The sequence below is a fragment of the Apteryx mantelli genome, chromosome Z (genome assembly GCF_036417845.1).
Source record: "Apteryx mantelli isolate bAptMan1 chromosome Z, bAptMan1.hap1, whole genome shotgun sequence".
Lineage (NCBI taxonomy): Eukaryota > Metazoa > Chordata > Aves > Apterygiformes > Apterygidae > Apteryx > Apteryx mantelli.
The window spans coordinates 67,526,892-67,543,651 of NC_090020.1; the positions used below are offsets into that span (position 1 = coordinate 67,526,892).

The 16,760-nt window shown below is 38.2% G+C and overlaps 1 protein-coding gene across 1 annotated transcript in view; it reads right to left on the reverse strand.

Annotated features, from left to right (window-relative positions):
• DDX4 (DEAD-box helicase 4) overlaps positions 1-16,760 on the reverse strand; it is a 33,693-nt gene that overhangs the window by 1,210 nt on the left and 15,723 nt on the right. The window contains exons 11-18 of the mRNA XM_067316438.1: positions 15,810-15,962; positions 14,362-14,516; positions 12,245-12,374; positions 10,990-11,156; positions 8,056-8,201; positions 7,201-7,300; positions 2,368-2,638; positions 2,121-2,228 (exon numbers count right to left, since the gene is read on the reverse strand). Of these exons, the coding sequence (XP_067172539.1) occupies positions 2,121-2,228; positions 2,368-2,638; positions 7,201-7,300; positions 8,056-8,201; positions 10,990-11,156; positions 12,245-12,374; positions 14,362-14,516; positions 15,810-15,962 (1,230 nt within the window). The remainder of the gene's footprint in view (positions 1-2,120; positions 2,229-2,367; positions 2,639-7,200; positions 7,301-8,055; positions 8,202-10,989; positions 11,157-12,244; positions 12,375-14,361; positions 14,517-15,809; positions 15,963-16,760) is intronic.

Consider the following 16,760-nt stretch of genomic DNA (forward strand, 5'->3'; position numbering starts at 1 on the left):
CAACTCAAAGTTTGCGTACTACATATATATGACTATGAAGGCAGCATTCCCAAGACATTACAAACAGCAAACAGTTTTCCCCTGAAACTTTTCTGTTCAGAAGTCAGTGGATCAAGAGTCACAGCCAGATTTTGTCCATCATGCCCTTGACCTCCGAATTACAGACTCAGCCCTAGAAGTGACAGACTTCATGAAGTGCTGGGAGACTAAACTCCTTGCAAAGACTGGAGATGTATTTTTGGAGGCAATCTAGATTCAAAGGTTGATAAGATCCACCTTTGGAAATAATCTAGATAAAAAGCATCCTTGAACAGCAACATATAAAAATCTACTGAAAGAATGGCTGCTAGAAATTGCATTTCTACAGCAAAAAGGAAGCAAATGCTTAAGTATGTAACTGAGGTCCCATGGGGGTCCCCTTGGGTCCATGAGGACCCAAAAAAAGTCAGCTCTGATTAGGGGGCTGGTCAGACAGGTAGATGTACCCAGAACACCCAGTACTTTCACTAATTACGAGATGCAAAAAGATCATTCATGAAAGGAAGATTTGAACTTGAGAAACTCAAGCTTCAGAAATGATACAAGCAAAGACAAGCAGCAGTACTTATTTCCCCTGTAGTCCCTAAGATAGTATTACATTTGGAATGCAAGTAACACAATAAAATTCTTGGAAGCAAGAGATCAAGAAGAGGCTTTTAATGAAGGCATCAAAATCCAAGTAGATAGAAACAAGAAATATCAAACAGCAGTTAAAAAAGCACTGAAAATAGGAGCAGGAATGCTCAAAGATACATGCCCTGCATCAAAACCAAAGAGACTAGTGTGCATCTTACATGAATTCCTAAGAAAATCTTTTCAGTTCCATACTGGAAACTAGTGGGACTCACTACCAGGACTCACTTGAGCAAAAAATAAAGCTATTCCCTTCCCTACAAGATGACATATCACAGGTGCCAGTTATTTTCAATAAAGGTTTTAAGCAAGCCTTCAGAGAGTATCAAAGATGATCAAAAATTCCTTTGAACAAAGGAACAAGATCAAGACCAACTTTATAAGCCTTTCTTCCAAGGCCAAAGGGTCTCTTCTCCAAAGAGACCTATGTGTAATCTTTTAGCTTCCTTTGTCTGATCAAATCCATTCAGCTAGGAAGCAACCAGTGTTTATTGGTTCAATATAGTTAGTATAAGACAAAGTGGATCTTGGGTGACTACTTCCCCACAGTTGCTACTGTAACTTTCCATAGTAAAATTAATGTTTAAGAAGTGAATCATGAGCATTCTGCTTGTAAAAAAGGTAACAGATGCAATGGTGAAGAGACAGACAAAAGCCATTATGTCTTGTGGGCAAGCCAGAAACGTGTCCACCCCTGCCCCAATATTTGCACAAAAAAGTTTCAAGACATTTGGAGTATGTCTACAAGAATGATGCAGACTATATTCTACAACCTTCTTTAAAACATCATGTATCCGGTTATAAGTACACACAGCTCTAGCTCGCACTAAGCAAGTGAACTACAGCAAAAAAGCTCTCAAGATTAGCTTCTTAAAATTTCTGATAAAAGCAGCATCAGAATATACACAATCAGTCACAGGATGGGGTTAGGCTGAACAAGAAAAATGAAGAATAGGAAAACAAGGATTAGACACTGGGACCAAGAAAGTCCCTTTCCATTAGAGATGATACTGTGTTAGTAATACGGCAAGAACTTAATTCCGTAGAAACCATTTAAGTATGGTTCAGTAACCAACACAAGGGGACAAAGCACTGAAACGGGAAACAAGTTTTGCAATTAGTGCTTATCAGTTCTCTCCCAATTCCTTTACGTCTTACTCTTTGTGCATGTTTGCACAAACCTTTTCTCCCAGAGTAATTCTTGACACTGCGCATCAAGACTAACACAGCTAGTAAGGCTGTGCTGTAGAAGTCAGGCAAACTAGTTATCCAAAATGAGTTTCAGAAATACCATGACCATTTTGAAGACACACAACTAAGGTGACAGAAGCTGTTCCAGTCAAAATAGTTTCAGTGGCACTAATTTGAATATATACAGCTAAACATGCTTTTATACTGACACACCAAAGTTTTAAAAGCCAACACTTGAAGTTTGTTTCCAAACTTACTTTTCGGGTATCAACTGATGTAAAGAAACTTCCTCTTGGAACACTAAGACCAGTTTCATGAATACTAAAAGCAATTTCTTCCAGCCAAACTGGAACCTCCTGCTGAGCCTGCATAATTAGAAAAGTGAATTTAGAGACCCTGACTACTTTACCAATTCAGAGTTCTGCAAGTGTACCAAAGTAGTAATAGCTACATTAAAGTCCTCAAAAACCCAGAAGAGTGAGCACAGTAAGATTTGAAACTTACATCTGAAAGCACTTTAACTAGAGATTGTGCAAGATGGCCATCTGAACCATTATCAAAGAAAGAAATGGCTTTGCCTGTATTTCCACAACGACCAGTTCGTCCAATTCTGTGCACATACTCTTCAATGGTGGAAGGAAGATCAAAATTAATAACATGCTGAACATTTTCAATATCCAGGCCTCTTGCTGCCACTGAAGTTGCCACAAGAACCGGGCATTTTCCAGATCGAAAATCCCGAAGAGCTACTTCTCTCTCTCTCTGTTCCCTAGCTCTGCAAAGAAAACAAAAATTAGAATAGATATCCAAGTTAAAAAAAAAAAAGTCTGTAATATTACAAGACACAGGCTAAAGAGCAAGTAAGATTCACACACAGAAGTAGTCCTTGCAAAAATACTTACCAATTTAGAATTTTCTGATTTTTTAACTGATTCGCAGTAAGACACATTAAGTACTTTAACTCAAGCCTCTAGAGAAATTACATTTTTAAAGAAACATATATTGGGACTATTTGAACACTACATGTATGGTTCACTTAGAAGCAATGCAATTATCTCAAAGATGAACATGAGGAAGTGAAGTGGGAAGGAAGGGTGCTAGGGCAACCATAAGAGAACTGAAGAAAAGGGAGAGAAGACAACAGGACTTCATTCTCAAGGATTTAAGTTATCTCCATGCTTTGAACAACGCATTCAGATATACCTACAAAGGGTGCTCTGTCGCAGATATAGCTCTTTGAATTAATTTCCTGTGTCAAGGCAGCAATAAATGACTTCATGCAGTTACAGAAGATAGCTATGTATCACTTCTTACCTAAAGAAGGGCCACTTATTTACTGATAGTTTCTTCATGCCATAGTTAGATGTGACTTTACTGCTGCTTTGTAGTAGAGACCCAAGAAAGCAAAGGTGAAATCTACCTTTTCTCCTGCACAGTACATATGTCAGACACCCAGAAAGTCACCAAACAAGAGTACAGAACTTGTATTTGCTCATCCTCAGGAGGGCAAGAAACATTGGTTTGCTACATTTGGGTTTTGTTGTTGTTGTTTAACATTTTTAAAGAATGTCTACAGATTAATTAGCACTTACATATTGTAGAACAGAGTTTTACAGATGCTCTTTTTTTGGCCAAATCAGAGAACAAATTAAAAAGCAAAAAACCAGTACTCCGTTGTATCCAACATAGGCCATTCAGTTTACTCTGGTATGGCTGGCATCCCAGAGAAGAGCAGTTAAGAAAGCTATCCTAGCTAGTTTCCAATTAAAAACTGAAGTGAACCACAAATCAGTAAAATTCACAAGTTTAGCAGCTTGCATGGGACCAGTTACCCTTAAGTGTACCTTAACTTACAGTGTAGTAATTCTAAAGAAATGCATAGAAGCCTCCCCCAACAAAAGACAAGTTGTGCAATAGCAACTGAGCTACATGCTACAGGTCAGCCAAGAACAGAATGCCAAATCTTCTCAAAACAACCCTTCACACACACCTGTAGAACTGACAGGGTACAGGATACACACAAACATTTTGTATCTGTGTACTACGATGGATTTTAACTTATCTACAAACAAAATATTCTGATGTTTCTCAGAACACTCTCCAAACCACTGTTTTCTTGACAAGACTTCAAAAGTCCCTTCCTCCAGTTAAAAGATGAAAAATATTGCGAAGTTAGTTTTCATGTGGTGAATCTCAACATTGTTTGTTTACCTGCATTTTGAAGTGTAAACAACCACTGTGACACTGCATGTTAGCTCATCACTTGAGAGGGACAGTCTTTTTAGATGGGTTTGAACCTGGAATTAGCAAGTATTTCACCTTAAGTTTCTCAGTGTTGTGTACCTGACCAAATGCTAGTGAGTAACGTACAAACACAAGTTAGAAACACTCTTTTTAGACCAATCTCCTCACAAATGCTGTAAAAAGTCCATGAATACATCAGGGAGGCAGATTTGACAGCATGTCTGTATGATACATGATTGGACTTATCTTGCCACCTCTGGGGAAGCCTCTAAGACAGAATGAAAACTCTGCAGCTGCCACCTGAATTCCTGAACATATCAGAAAAGCACCCCATTAACACAAAAAGCTCTTCCTTAATTACAATGTATGATGACAAAAAAATACAGTAGAACATGTTGCTTATATGTCTTTATTACATTCTAATATGTTTAGCATTAAGATTGCCCATTTACAAAGATTCTGAACAAATATTCATTTAAGCACTCTAAGCAAACCAGTACTGCTCCATATACCAGGTAAGTTTCTTAGAAGGTTGCTTATCAGTAACAAGATCTTGATAATGTATTCGCAAACATATTTGTGCAGTTGTGCCACTTGTGACTCAGACTGAAAACTGCCCAGAGCAGTAGCATAGGCATCCACCTTACCAATACAGGCAAGGATATAGTTTTGGTTTCTCTGTATTTGCAATCAAGAAATGGACAGATGTGGACCACATATCAAAAAGCTGTTATTGGTAAATAATCTTTTTGTTAGAAGTGGTCCTTGTCCAAACAGCATTCTCATGCACTCAAAAGCTGAAAGTAGGTCTCCTGTCCTTCACATTCCAGATCTACTGGAGTACAACTGCTGGACGCTTCAGCAGTACAGGAGCTTGAACACTTGAGAGGAAGGGGTGGGTATTCTAATACCAGGTAGAGAGCTTTCAAAGTGAGGCTACATTAAGCCTCAGTAAAATATGTTCTGATGACCAAAACTGCTCAAGCAGCTCTGTAACATGTTCAGCTGGAATCCATTATACTCTGAAGTTATGTACAAGTGGCTATGTCCCTTGGACCACTAGGTATTCCCCTCCAATTCAGGAACGGTTCTGAAAGGCTTAATGTGAACAGAAGACACTATCCTACTGATATTCAGGTCTTTCTTAGGCCTTCTCTACAGGATAAATCTAGCAAGTTAGTCTTTTTATTCCAGCTAAGTTTTGAGAAGAGACTTCTCTGATAAATTTGGGATAGGTCCTTGCAGTTATCAAGCAGGAAGTCAAAAGTCACTCTTCTATCAAGGTCAAACTAGAACCTATTCTCTTAAGGGGCAACTAGGGTTTCAAAGAGAGCCCGCAAAGTAGATTCCACATACAAATCCAATTAACTTAATGGGTCCACAAGAACAGCCATGTGTGGAAAATAAGCAGGTCAGGAGGATGGGGCCAGGCTCTTCTCAGTAGGGGCCAGTGACAGGAGAAAATGGACAAATACACACAGCAAATTCTAACTGAACACAAGAAAACACTTTATTGTGAGGGTAGCTGAACACTGGAACAGGTTGCCTAGAGAGGTTGTGGAGTCTCCAACCCTTGGAAATACTCAAAACCTGACCAAACACGGTTCTGGGCAACCTGCTCTAGCTAACCCTACTTGAGCAGAGGGGTTGAACCAGATGATCTACAGAGGCTCCTTCCAACCTCAACTATTCTGTGATTCTGTAATAAAGAGCTTCAGCAGGAGGGTGGCCAGAAGGGGCTAGCAGTTTCTGCTGGCATTCACTTGGCTGCTGACCTTTACCAACTTTAAGATAAGCAAGATGAGACATCTTGCATAAGCACTTCTACAGCTGGCTGACTCAGAAATCAAAACTAGCAGCAATTAGTGGTCCTGCTGGTCCTGCTCTGAGCATGAGGTTGTACTAGATGACCTTCTGAGGTTCCTTCCCATCTGAATTATCCCATGATCCTATGAATTGAAAGCCTTCACTACTATCTTTTAACAGCTCAATACCAGAATGAAATCAAGCATACCCTGCAAACTAGGAGATGTAAACTAGCCTTCTGAAAGTCAGCATGAGGACAACAAACTGTCTAAAGAATTGTGGTCCCCTTTGATCTGGCAGAGTAGCTTTTCAGCTACAAATAACTGATAAAGAAAATTTTACACCCCTGTAATGAAGGGAAACCAAAACAGCCAAGCACAAGTCTACTTTCTATTGAAGGAGACTTGAGAGAGATCCTCAAGAGGTGTCAAAAACAGTTATCAAAGCTACTATGACCAGTGAAGCACAGGACATACTGAAAGGCATCTGATCCATCAGTGAAACGCTACTGAAGCAAACTAGAAAGCTGCCAAATTGAGGAAGTGATAAGATGACAAGAAATGACTGGTTATCACTCCAGTCACTTCCATGAATCCTGGGCCTAAGTGATTGCTTAGAAAGAGCAGCATATGAGCCTCTTGTTCCCAGTCTAAATAGTTCCACTTCCAGTCAACTGGAAAACTCGCAGAAGTAAAGTAGTCTGCAACAAATGCATGGATTCAACTAGTTTTTCTGCATAGAAACGGACTGGCAAATATATGTCTTTGGATCACAGGATTTCTTGGGAGTACAAATGTCATCAGCATTCAAGTCTTTTGAAAGGCAAGGTCTTCCAGCTGCAGCCACCTTTTCTCAACATTCCCCATAGCAATACATATTGCAGCCACAGTGGCTACTGAGTAACTGGATATACACACAAACTAAATTTTCCTAGCAAGAAATCCTTCCTAGCAAGAAAACACCATAGGTGGCCTTGACACCATCTCCACAGCTTAAGAGATGGCTCTTGATCTTAGAGTTTACAAACTTGCCAATCAATCCAAAATCCAGATGAACAGAGGCCTTAAAGCAATAAAGCATTTGAAGTGTAGTCAACCATGAAGATATATACTCAGCAAATACAAAGTAAAAACTGGCCTTCAGAAACACTACATTCTCAATTGGGTGGAGCTACTGAGGATTACAAGGCCAGCTAAATCGCATAGATATGGCGAGACAATGAATCTCAAAAAAAAAGTTTCTTACAAGAAATAATATTAAGTGATTTTCACATAAAAAAATACTTACCCATGGATGCTAGTGGCTGGTATTTTTTCTTGACAAAGAAAGGCAGCAATGAAGTCAGTTTTTTTCTTTGTATCCACAAACACCATGGTTCGCTCACAACCTGTGTTAAACAAGAGTTCGGATCTACTGCAGTTTGAAACCTAATGCATTTTCACTATTCACAACTGCAGTTCTTACCTACATGAGAACTACAGTTCCATAACGTCAGAATTAGTTTTGAGTAAGGTATTTAAGGTACGATTACAATTTCTTGCCTGCGTTAAACTAATTATACTCAATCCATTCATTTCTAGATCAATACAGAAACCTAGATGAAGACTATTGCATTATATCTTTCTCCTCAATAAAAGTAGGAAACAATTCTGATCTGTGGTAGGTCCTAGTATGCAACCTTGTTCTACAGCATACGGCTAGAAGTGACAAACCATTCTGAGCACTGAGCAGAAAGACATGCAGACCATCTTTTAACTCCAAACTGCTTCCCAGTTTTCAGAGTTAAACAGTAAGATACGTTCAGAGCAAAACTAGAAATAAAACCCAGACAAACTGTAGGCAACACCACAGCTGCTAAAGCAATTACTAATTGACCATTTAAAGAAATTCATCACCTGGGAAGCTTGTCTGCTATTACTCAGTACAGGTGAGACCTCGACAAATACCCATTTGTACCACAAATATGCTTAAAAACCTCAAACTCAGTTTAGAATAGCAGCATTCCCTGGAGAGCACTTCAAGCAATAGTCTTACAAAGTCTATACTGCGCTTAATAGAATGGAATCATGACTGTCAGAAGAGCAGGGTTTAAAGTAAGGATTTTGTCTACCCTGGAAGGCAATTAGTAATAAGGAAAGTTACCTATGCTTTGTAGAATTTCTAACAGTTTCTCCCTCTTGGAATATTGAGCAACCTGAAGAATACTTTGCTGAACATCACTGCAGGCTCCACCCACGTGTCCAACAACAACAAATAAATATTCAGTTTTCAAAAATTCACCGGCCAGCCTTAGAGAGAAACAAAATTGAGCATCCTGAAGTCTATTATGCATCTCATTTTGTAAGACTTACTCATTTATGTGTAAGCAACCACCACAATCACTTACTTCATTCCTCACAAGGCAGAGAATATGCATGCATGTTATGTATTGTATGCATGTATGCATGTATGTTATGGATGTTATGAGTGTTATGTATTTTTTAAAAGTGCTAATAAAGTTAGTATTGTTTTTTGAACTGCTTTACAAAAAAAGACCAGTAAGAAGGTACATAGAACAATTACTTCCTTGCAGCTTTTTGTAACGTGAACACTACATTTCCTAGCCATCTCAAAAGAGTTACACACATACACTTGAAGTAAAATGGGATACTAACACATATGCTCATTGACTGTTTTCAGGGCACTGTTTTGTAATTATCTGGAGGGAGAGGGGAGAATCCTACAAAGGCCTGAATTCAAAACTTACCTTCAAAAGACAGCATGATCCTTACTGACTGTTCAACAAAAGCACTGCTTAAAAACATACAGCTATCACATGGCATCAATCTACAGTTTCACTTATTCTGAACAGATGCCATTGACAAAAGTTAAGTTCTACTTCAATAATGGTTTGTTCAGATAGTGTTCCTCTTTAGTTACCCCTTACACAGGTGATCTTCTCTGACAGAAAAAGTTTGCCAGAATATGCAACTCCTAGGAACACCCCAAAATAGTTGAGAGGTTGCACTAAACTGAACTTATCAGCACAGGTGTGCTTAATATCCAGCATACACAAAGCAGCTGCCACTGCAGAGAGAAAAAAAAAATCAGATAAATTAATCTTTAAGTGAAAGCTGGCAACCTCAAGTTTTAGAAGAGCAAGAGCAAGTGAGCTAAAGGACCTAAATCTCCTGAGGTTACTAGAAGCTTTATGTGCTTGGTCTTAACATCTGACTGGAAATTAAGATCTCACTGAGATACAGTCCTAAATCAAAAGCAAAAGGAAAGTTTAAACCCTTCAGAAGCTGCCTAGAAAACAAGACAGGGAAGGAGAGAAGAAAGAGTTCCTTTTATTGGAAGATATGAAACCAAAATTGCTCATTTCAAATTCATACATCAGCTATAAAATGCATGGTGTTCTTAACTCCGGTACATGAAAGAGCTTTATAAGTCAGACCAAATGCCCATCTAAGAGCCAAGACCAAGTCCAAGCACAAAACCAGGTAGTATGGTAAAATTAAATTTGATTACGTTCACTGAAGTCTAAATACAAGCACAGGAGAGACTGAACCCACCAGGGCTAGCAAAAAGAGCACCTTGTCCTGTACTGCCTACTAAATTTGCATTGATAGTACAGTGAGGAAAAACACACTGGCTTTCCTGACTCCAGAATCAAAAAGGCAGCAAATCCAGGGAGGAACTGACTCCAGAAAAGAAAGGTTTTTGCTCTCTAAAGCAAGAACATTACCACTAGGTATTCCAGTTTCAAAAGATGAAAAGAACATTATACATTTCCAAACCATGACCCAGCACTCAAGCTACTGAAGTCTTCTACCAATGCTCATAAATCCTGACAGTAGAAAGGTAGATCTGGTTCTTTATAAACCAGAACCAAACTGTAAACACCCTGCACAGCTGAAGAAATCTTCTTTCAGGTGCTGGTTACGGTATTCTTGACTATCATCTCTCAGTATGTAGCAGAACACACAGCAAGAGCATTAGCCAAAACACATTGATAAGGACAGTAGCAAGGCTCCTCTCAAGCCTGGAACCTTAACCAAGCAGAGCACACTCCTCATTTTAAAGGGAGACACTCAATCTTTTCCCAGGGTAGAGTGGGAATGCTCGACTCCCTGCTGCATAAACAAGCCCCATTATTAGTTCACTACAAGACAGCTAAAGATGGTTTTTCCTCGCCTCCAAAAAAAGATCTTTCAGGCCTGCTGAAAGGCCAGAAGAGAGCTGTCAAAATATGACCTACTGAAGCTCCAGTATTGCAATGGTCTGATCAGTTTACATATTCTCAAACCATAAGATGCTTGCAAATGTTTTAGTCTGACACAACAGTATCAATACCACAACAGCTACAAAAATTCTCAAATGCTCAGATTCAAGTTTTAGACCCTTCCAATTTAAAAACAGATAATCAGATATCAGTTTCTTCAAAAGCAGAAAATAGTGAGTACTTCCCATTCACCTACAGGGAATGAGGTGTTTTGTTCTGTTATTCCCTTGCTCAGCAACACCTTCTGTTGCATCTTGCTTTCTCAACGTCTGGAAAGGGAAGCTTTAAGGGTAGTGAGTAGTAAAGCTGTAAGACACATCTAAAACCCATTTGGTAGTTTAAAACTTCCAGAAAAGCAAATAGTGTGCATGCACATGAGAAAGGATTCTAAATCAAAGGCTGGTAACTTGAGCAACAGTTTGCTTCTCTATGTTATGCCTTGATACCAAAGACAGCAATGCCAGTGTTGCTTGTGAAAGAGTGGGATCACTGCTTTTGAATTTACATGGTGGTGGGGAGGGGGAAGGGGGGGGACAGACAAATGGGGCAGTATGAGGATTTCTGCAGAAAGGAATTTAAGATCTTTCACACACTTCTAAAGCTGCTTGAGAGTTTCCAGCCAAACTAAGCAATTCATCTATACATAAAAAAGGAAAACTTTCAACAAGAAATGTTAACATTATAGATTTTCAGTATTTTTTAGCAAGTTCATAAGCTTCTAAACGTAAAAAGCATCCTTAACTCTTCAGATAGTTATTTTTTTAAATATACAAATGCACCTTCATATATATTTCTACCCTTATTTTACCTACCTCTGAACTTCTTCAGGAAAAGTGGCACTAAACATCAATGTTTGACGTCTGTCCTTTGGTGGCATATTTGGGTAAGAAATTAGCTTCTTCATCTCTGGACCAAAACCCATATCAAGCATACGGTCTGCTTCATCTAGCACCAAGTATTTCACATTATGCAGACCAATCTGTAGATATTTCAGTGAAAGAAAAATTCATTGGTTCATAGACATTGACACTTCCAGAATTTCCTAATTGGCGAAATTCAACTTTTACTTACTTCTTTCTAGTGAAAGTCTAAATTATTTACAATTAAAGCCCTATGTTCCCCTCAGACATTGTGTTTTGTTTACATCCCAAGCTCTATTTAACTTTTTTAGCTTACATCTACAGTAATTCTGATAGCATGCTTATAAAGTGCTTCAGAACTGGGTTCAGCAATGTAAATGAAAATGGAGCCTACTGTAGATCAACTCTTACTACATCTGTTTTGAAATTATGTCTGAACTTTAGAGATGTTCTCTCCCATCCTTCTCACCATCACACATTCTCAAAAAACTTCTTGTTCTGATAGAAGCAATGGCAGAAGGCATGTTAAGGACAACATTACAAATTCCTCACTGCTGATAAAGAGCGTCATTTTAAATGGAATCCCAAGAACCACAGAAACCAGTTTCATCAACAAGAGTGTTTTTTTCCAAACTTCATTTGTTCAGTGCAACATCACTGAGCCACCATTATACTATGCAGCAAGTTTCAGCTGAGAACTTACAATACTATGGCTGGAAAAATATAAATACAAAGATAACATTACTCCTAGAGTTTATTATTTTGAATAAATCAATACTAAAATATTAAAAGAGTTGATATGAGTTCCACAGACAGCTAAACAGCTATTGCAGCAAAAACAAGAAATCAAGTGAAAATCCAGTATGGAGTTTTCCCCACAAGGAGTAAGAAAAGGTGTACCATTATTTAATACACTAAAATTTAATCACCCAGGATACTGCAGCCATTCTGATACAAATCAGTATTTTCCAGTTCCCCTGAAAGAAACTGGAGAGATCAAGACTCAAGATATTTTTTCAAATGCTTTATGTTATTTGGATATCTCAAGAAAAGCTCAACTGCAGTTTAAGTACATGAATAAATGCCACATACTGACAGGTTTTTGTGGCTCTATCTTTATTTCTATCAACTTTGAAGAATGAGCACCAATATGTAGCCAAAACGCTAAGAGGGTTCAGGGAATTTGGACTAAATTTTAAGATCTTACCTTCTCTTTTCCAATGATGTCCATAAGCCTTCCTGGTGTGGCACATAGTATATTACAGCCTTGCATCACCTGACGAATTGAATGACCTGTTTGTGTTCCTCCATAGATCACAACAGGCCTTATGCAAGTCCTATGTATAGAAAATATTCTGATCACATATTTATGTAACTGAACTTTTTTTTAAGCCTCAAAACATGTAGAAATCACATTTACCATGAACCAACTTGTTTAGCTTGAGTGATTTAACTCCATCATGCAGCACAGCTTATAATCAAAAGCAGGACCCAATTCAAAAAAACCACTCACTGTAACCTCAGTGAAAGTTCCCATTCAGATTACATAGAGGTTGCACACATGGCTTTCTGTGAAGGAACACATTACATCTCACCTGCATTCTTCCCTCTCCCTTCAACTGAGATACAATCCGCAGTATTAACTAAAACAGTGTTAGACATTTTTCCATTTTATATGGCATACTGAGCAGAAAAAGGAGAGGAACCGAAGTATGCCTTTAAAGCTTCAGAGGTAATCTTACCACATCTCACAGGGCCAATGTGACAATATACACAGGTGAATCAGTTTATAAGGCAAATAACTGTATCAGCACACACTACTGTATGCCACTCAAGCATTAGACAGCAAACTTATTCCAACACTGAACTGTGTAGTACTCTTCCTACTAGGGGTGTCTGTTAGATCTATCAAGTAAAGCTACATCAGATTTTATTCTTCTGTAGAAAAGACAAGCTCTACTGACAAGTACTACCTCATGCAGTTGAGCAACAAATACAAGAGTTTATAATCTCCTGTTAAGGCTTCTACTTGCATGCCATGTGTAATTTTTATATTCACATCCAAACCAGCTATTCTTGATGATAATCATTTCAACTTCACATGCAACAAGGGTGAATCAGATAAACCTGGTGGATTTTTACCCTCGAACTGGAACTTTGCAGAGTGTTTTGGCCATGAATAAAGACGTTGGACTGGTAACATTTCAGCACGTATCCACTACCAGTTAGTAGTAGATATATTTTTGAACTAAACTAAAGGGGCTTAAGAGTATCATGAACCTGAACTGAGCAAAATACATGCAACTGCTTAAAGGCAACAGATTAGCACACACCCTGGGGAACTGTTTAACTGCTCTCTAGATGCATGTCACCTTGATTTGCTTCAGGGCTGTTGCAATAGAAGCTTTCTAAACTCAAAAGCTAGTTTATCTGTATCCAGTTTTGAAGACAGTAATCAATAAATTAGCTACACAGGTAGAACAGTTTGAGATTAAAAAGAGATATTCTTAGTAACACATCTGGCAAACAACCATGCTGATATAATGCAACTTCTGCAATGCAAAGAACAGCCTCCAGCATGAGTTTCCTTGAAAAACCAAAGGCAAGTCTAAATTAGTGCAGATTTTGCACTGACAAAGTTACATTCTCCATTCCATCTCCTGAAGAGTGAAGACAGCAAACAAGTCATTACATACAATACATTTATTTCCTCCCTTGCACTAGTGCAACCTGTCACTGTGCAACAGAAACATCACTGGCAAACTAGTAAAAATGTACTGCATCATGCAACACCCAAGGGCTCAATGGCAAGTTAAAAATTTTTGTTTCGTTTTGAGAAAGCAGAGTTATCACAGCTTGTTTGAGCAGTGAAATATTTTTGTTGGAGACCAATAACACTGGAAAGTCCAAACTACAGGAGTTACCACAAACTACCACAGAAAGTTAACTGAAACCACTATGCAATCCCTCTTCCCCCGCCCAAAGATGAAAATAAAAGTACAGTCAAATTACACAAGGCAGGTTAGACTTAAGTTATTTACGTCATTCTGTTTTGCTCATAAAGACTACAGGGCAAGTTTAGGACTTATCCCCCTCCAAGCTGGAGTAAGCGTTTTCTCCAAGCCATGTCATTAGAATACAAGTTTAAATCCCCAACCATACAGTAAGAAATCTGCTAGCCAGTATTACCATTTAAATTCAAGTGCTTGTAGTCATTCAATTTCACTTGCACACAAAACTTTATTTGAAAGTGTTTGTGAAAAAATAGAAGCATTGCTGACTAAGGCTAAATAAGCAGTATCAGGCAAAGGTACAAAAGCTTACCCATACGCAAATTTCCTTGCTTCTAGGAAGATCTGGTTTATCAATTCTCTAGTTGGGGCTACAATAATACATTCTGGTTCTTGCTGCTCTTTAAAGCAACTGGCAGTTACGCCGTCTCTCATCATATGGGCCAGAATTGGTAGAAGAAAAGCTGCCTGAAGAGTAAGCATCAATATGTAAGCTATTTAGTCTTAAAATAATGTTTTCATTAGTCACACTAAAAGCTATGTATCAATCTTACAAAACTAGAATGATACAGCACATTATCAACTTCAAGGAAAACAGACTGCAAAAGGAATGACCTCAACACACTGTAGAACATTTAAGCTTATTTCTCTTTTGTTTTAAGAAGCATGAAAACAGCTATCTGGATCTTAAGTGTCTAATAATGCAGGAACAGTCATGCACCAGCTAACTTCTGAGTTCTTCAGACAGTTCAACACACCACACTGGCATACAGTCATAATTAAGAAGCCCAGAATTAAAAACAAAAAACAAACAAAAAACCCTAAAACATTTACTTACAAGCTTTTTATTATCATCAGTAGATGTGAGAGACAAGCACAGATCTCCAGACTACTTAAACAGCAAAGCAATAGCACACAGCTGCATCAGCAGTCTTACTTCCAGATAAGACTAGTTACACCCAAAATAGCACCTGTACAGCTACCCCAAAAGCAATTCAGAGTATTTACAGCATAAGTTTTAAGACATTTCTCCTCTTCCCTTCCTGTAACAGAAGGGTTAAGAATGTGTCTGCTCTTCAAACTAATAAGCTACATAAAGGTAGAATTACATGCTACATTGAATGTCAAAAGGCTATATTTAATAGCCAATATTATGATACAGGAACTGTTAGTGATTAGATTTGGGTATATTAGATAGTTTAACAGGTTGAAACAAATATCGCCTCTAGTCACAGTACCATGATTAATACTGAATCACCTAAAACTACAGATCTGATTCAGATCAGATCATATTCCTCCTGCATTAGCCAGAGCATGAGAGGGTGTTTATGACCACCTTATACTTTTAGGACAGCTCCAGGATGACACATCATATTAAAAATCTGGCATAAGCTTTTTTTTTTTTTTTTTTTTTTTTAAGTTTTGAACTGTTAAGTTTTTTCTAACCAACACCTCCCACAACATGTCTATACCACTTCTGATTCTGTATCAGTAGCCCTGAAGACTGGCCTGCTGTATCAAACCACCAGTTCACTGAAATATTTTAAGAGAAATTCACCCTGACAACACGATCATCCATCCATCATTCATACTTGTGTTTAATGCTACACCTGCCTAATGAATTAACTTGCACTGAAAAGACAACAGAATTACATTAAATGCTTTGCAGCAGAGGAACCCTTAATTGGTAAAATTGAGGCATCTACCTAAAACTAAGGTCACACATTTTAGGTGTGTGCGAACACTTCAGAAATAGCTTACAGTTTTTCCTGATCCTGTCTGGGCACATGCCATTAAATCCCGTCCTGCAAGTATAATGGGAATACTGTACTTCTGCACTGGAGTAAGTTTAGTGTATCCAGCTTTAGCAATGTTCTTGTTTAAAGTCTGACAGAGGTTAGCTTCTTCAAAAGTCTATAAGAAAAATATTTTACAATACATAACCACACTTAAGTTACATTAGCTTAAAAAATGAGATGCTTACCATATGATATAGACATCCAAACACTAAAAAGCAGTAATTTTGAAGGAGTCTCACTAGTCATCTAGATTGTCATGATTCCTACAGTAAAATCCCCAAAGTTTTCTTCAACCAGCCCATGCCACTCAAAGTGGCCTGCAAGGATGGAAGACCTTCAGCAGGTCTTACTAGCTTTGAGAGAAAACCGCACAGAAGCCAGTTATTACATCTTGATTTAAGCAGGTAAGCCCATATCATGGTGTCCTATGAAGACAAATTCTGCAGTTTTATTTCGTGTAGATCTGTTCTTAGCTTCCCGAGTGATATGGCTACTTTGGGAAGCTAAAGCAACACCCCTACTGAGGGGGAAAAAGCACATGTGACAAAACCAGTTTAACTTCAGTAAGAAAACCATTTAAAAGATGAGCAGGGGAAAAACTTTGCATATTCTCTTCACTCACAGGTGCTGCTACCACTCCTCCTTTTCTTCCCCATCCTCCCCCAAAAGGAGACTTTTTTGAAATAGCCACCTGGGATGATTAAGAAAATTGATACAAACGTCTGGGAGCAAAGTTATATATTGTTTTTAAGCAATAAACTGTAGCCACAGAAAACAGGACCAGAAGCTATTTAAAAAAATACCTTGTCTGTCGAAATGAAGAGTATTTTAACAAATGTTCATTTAGCTGTTAAAGATCCTTCAATAACAGACTTCAACATGAAGACTGTCAGCCTTTCTATAAAAGAAAGGT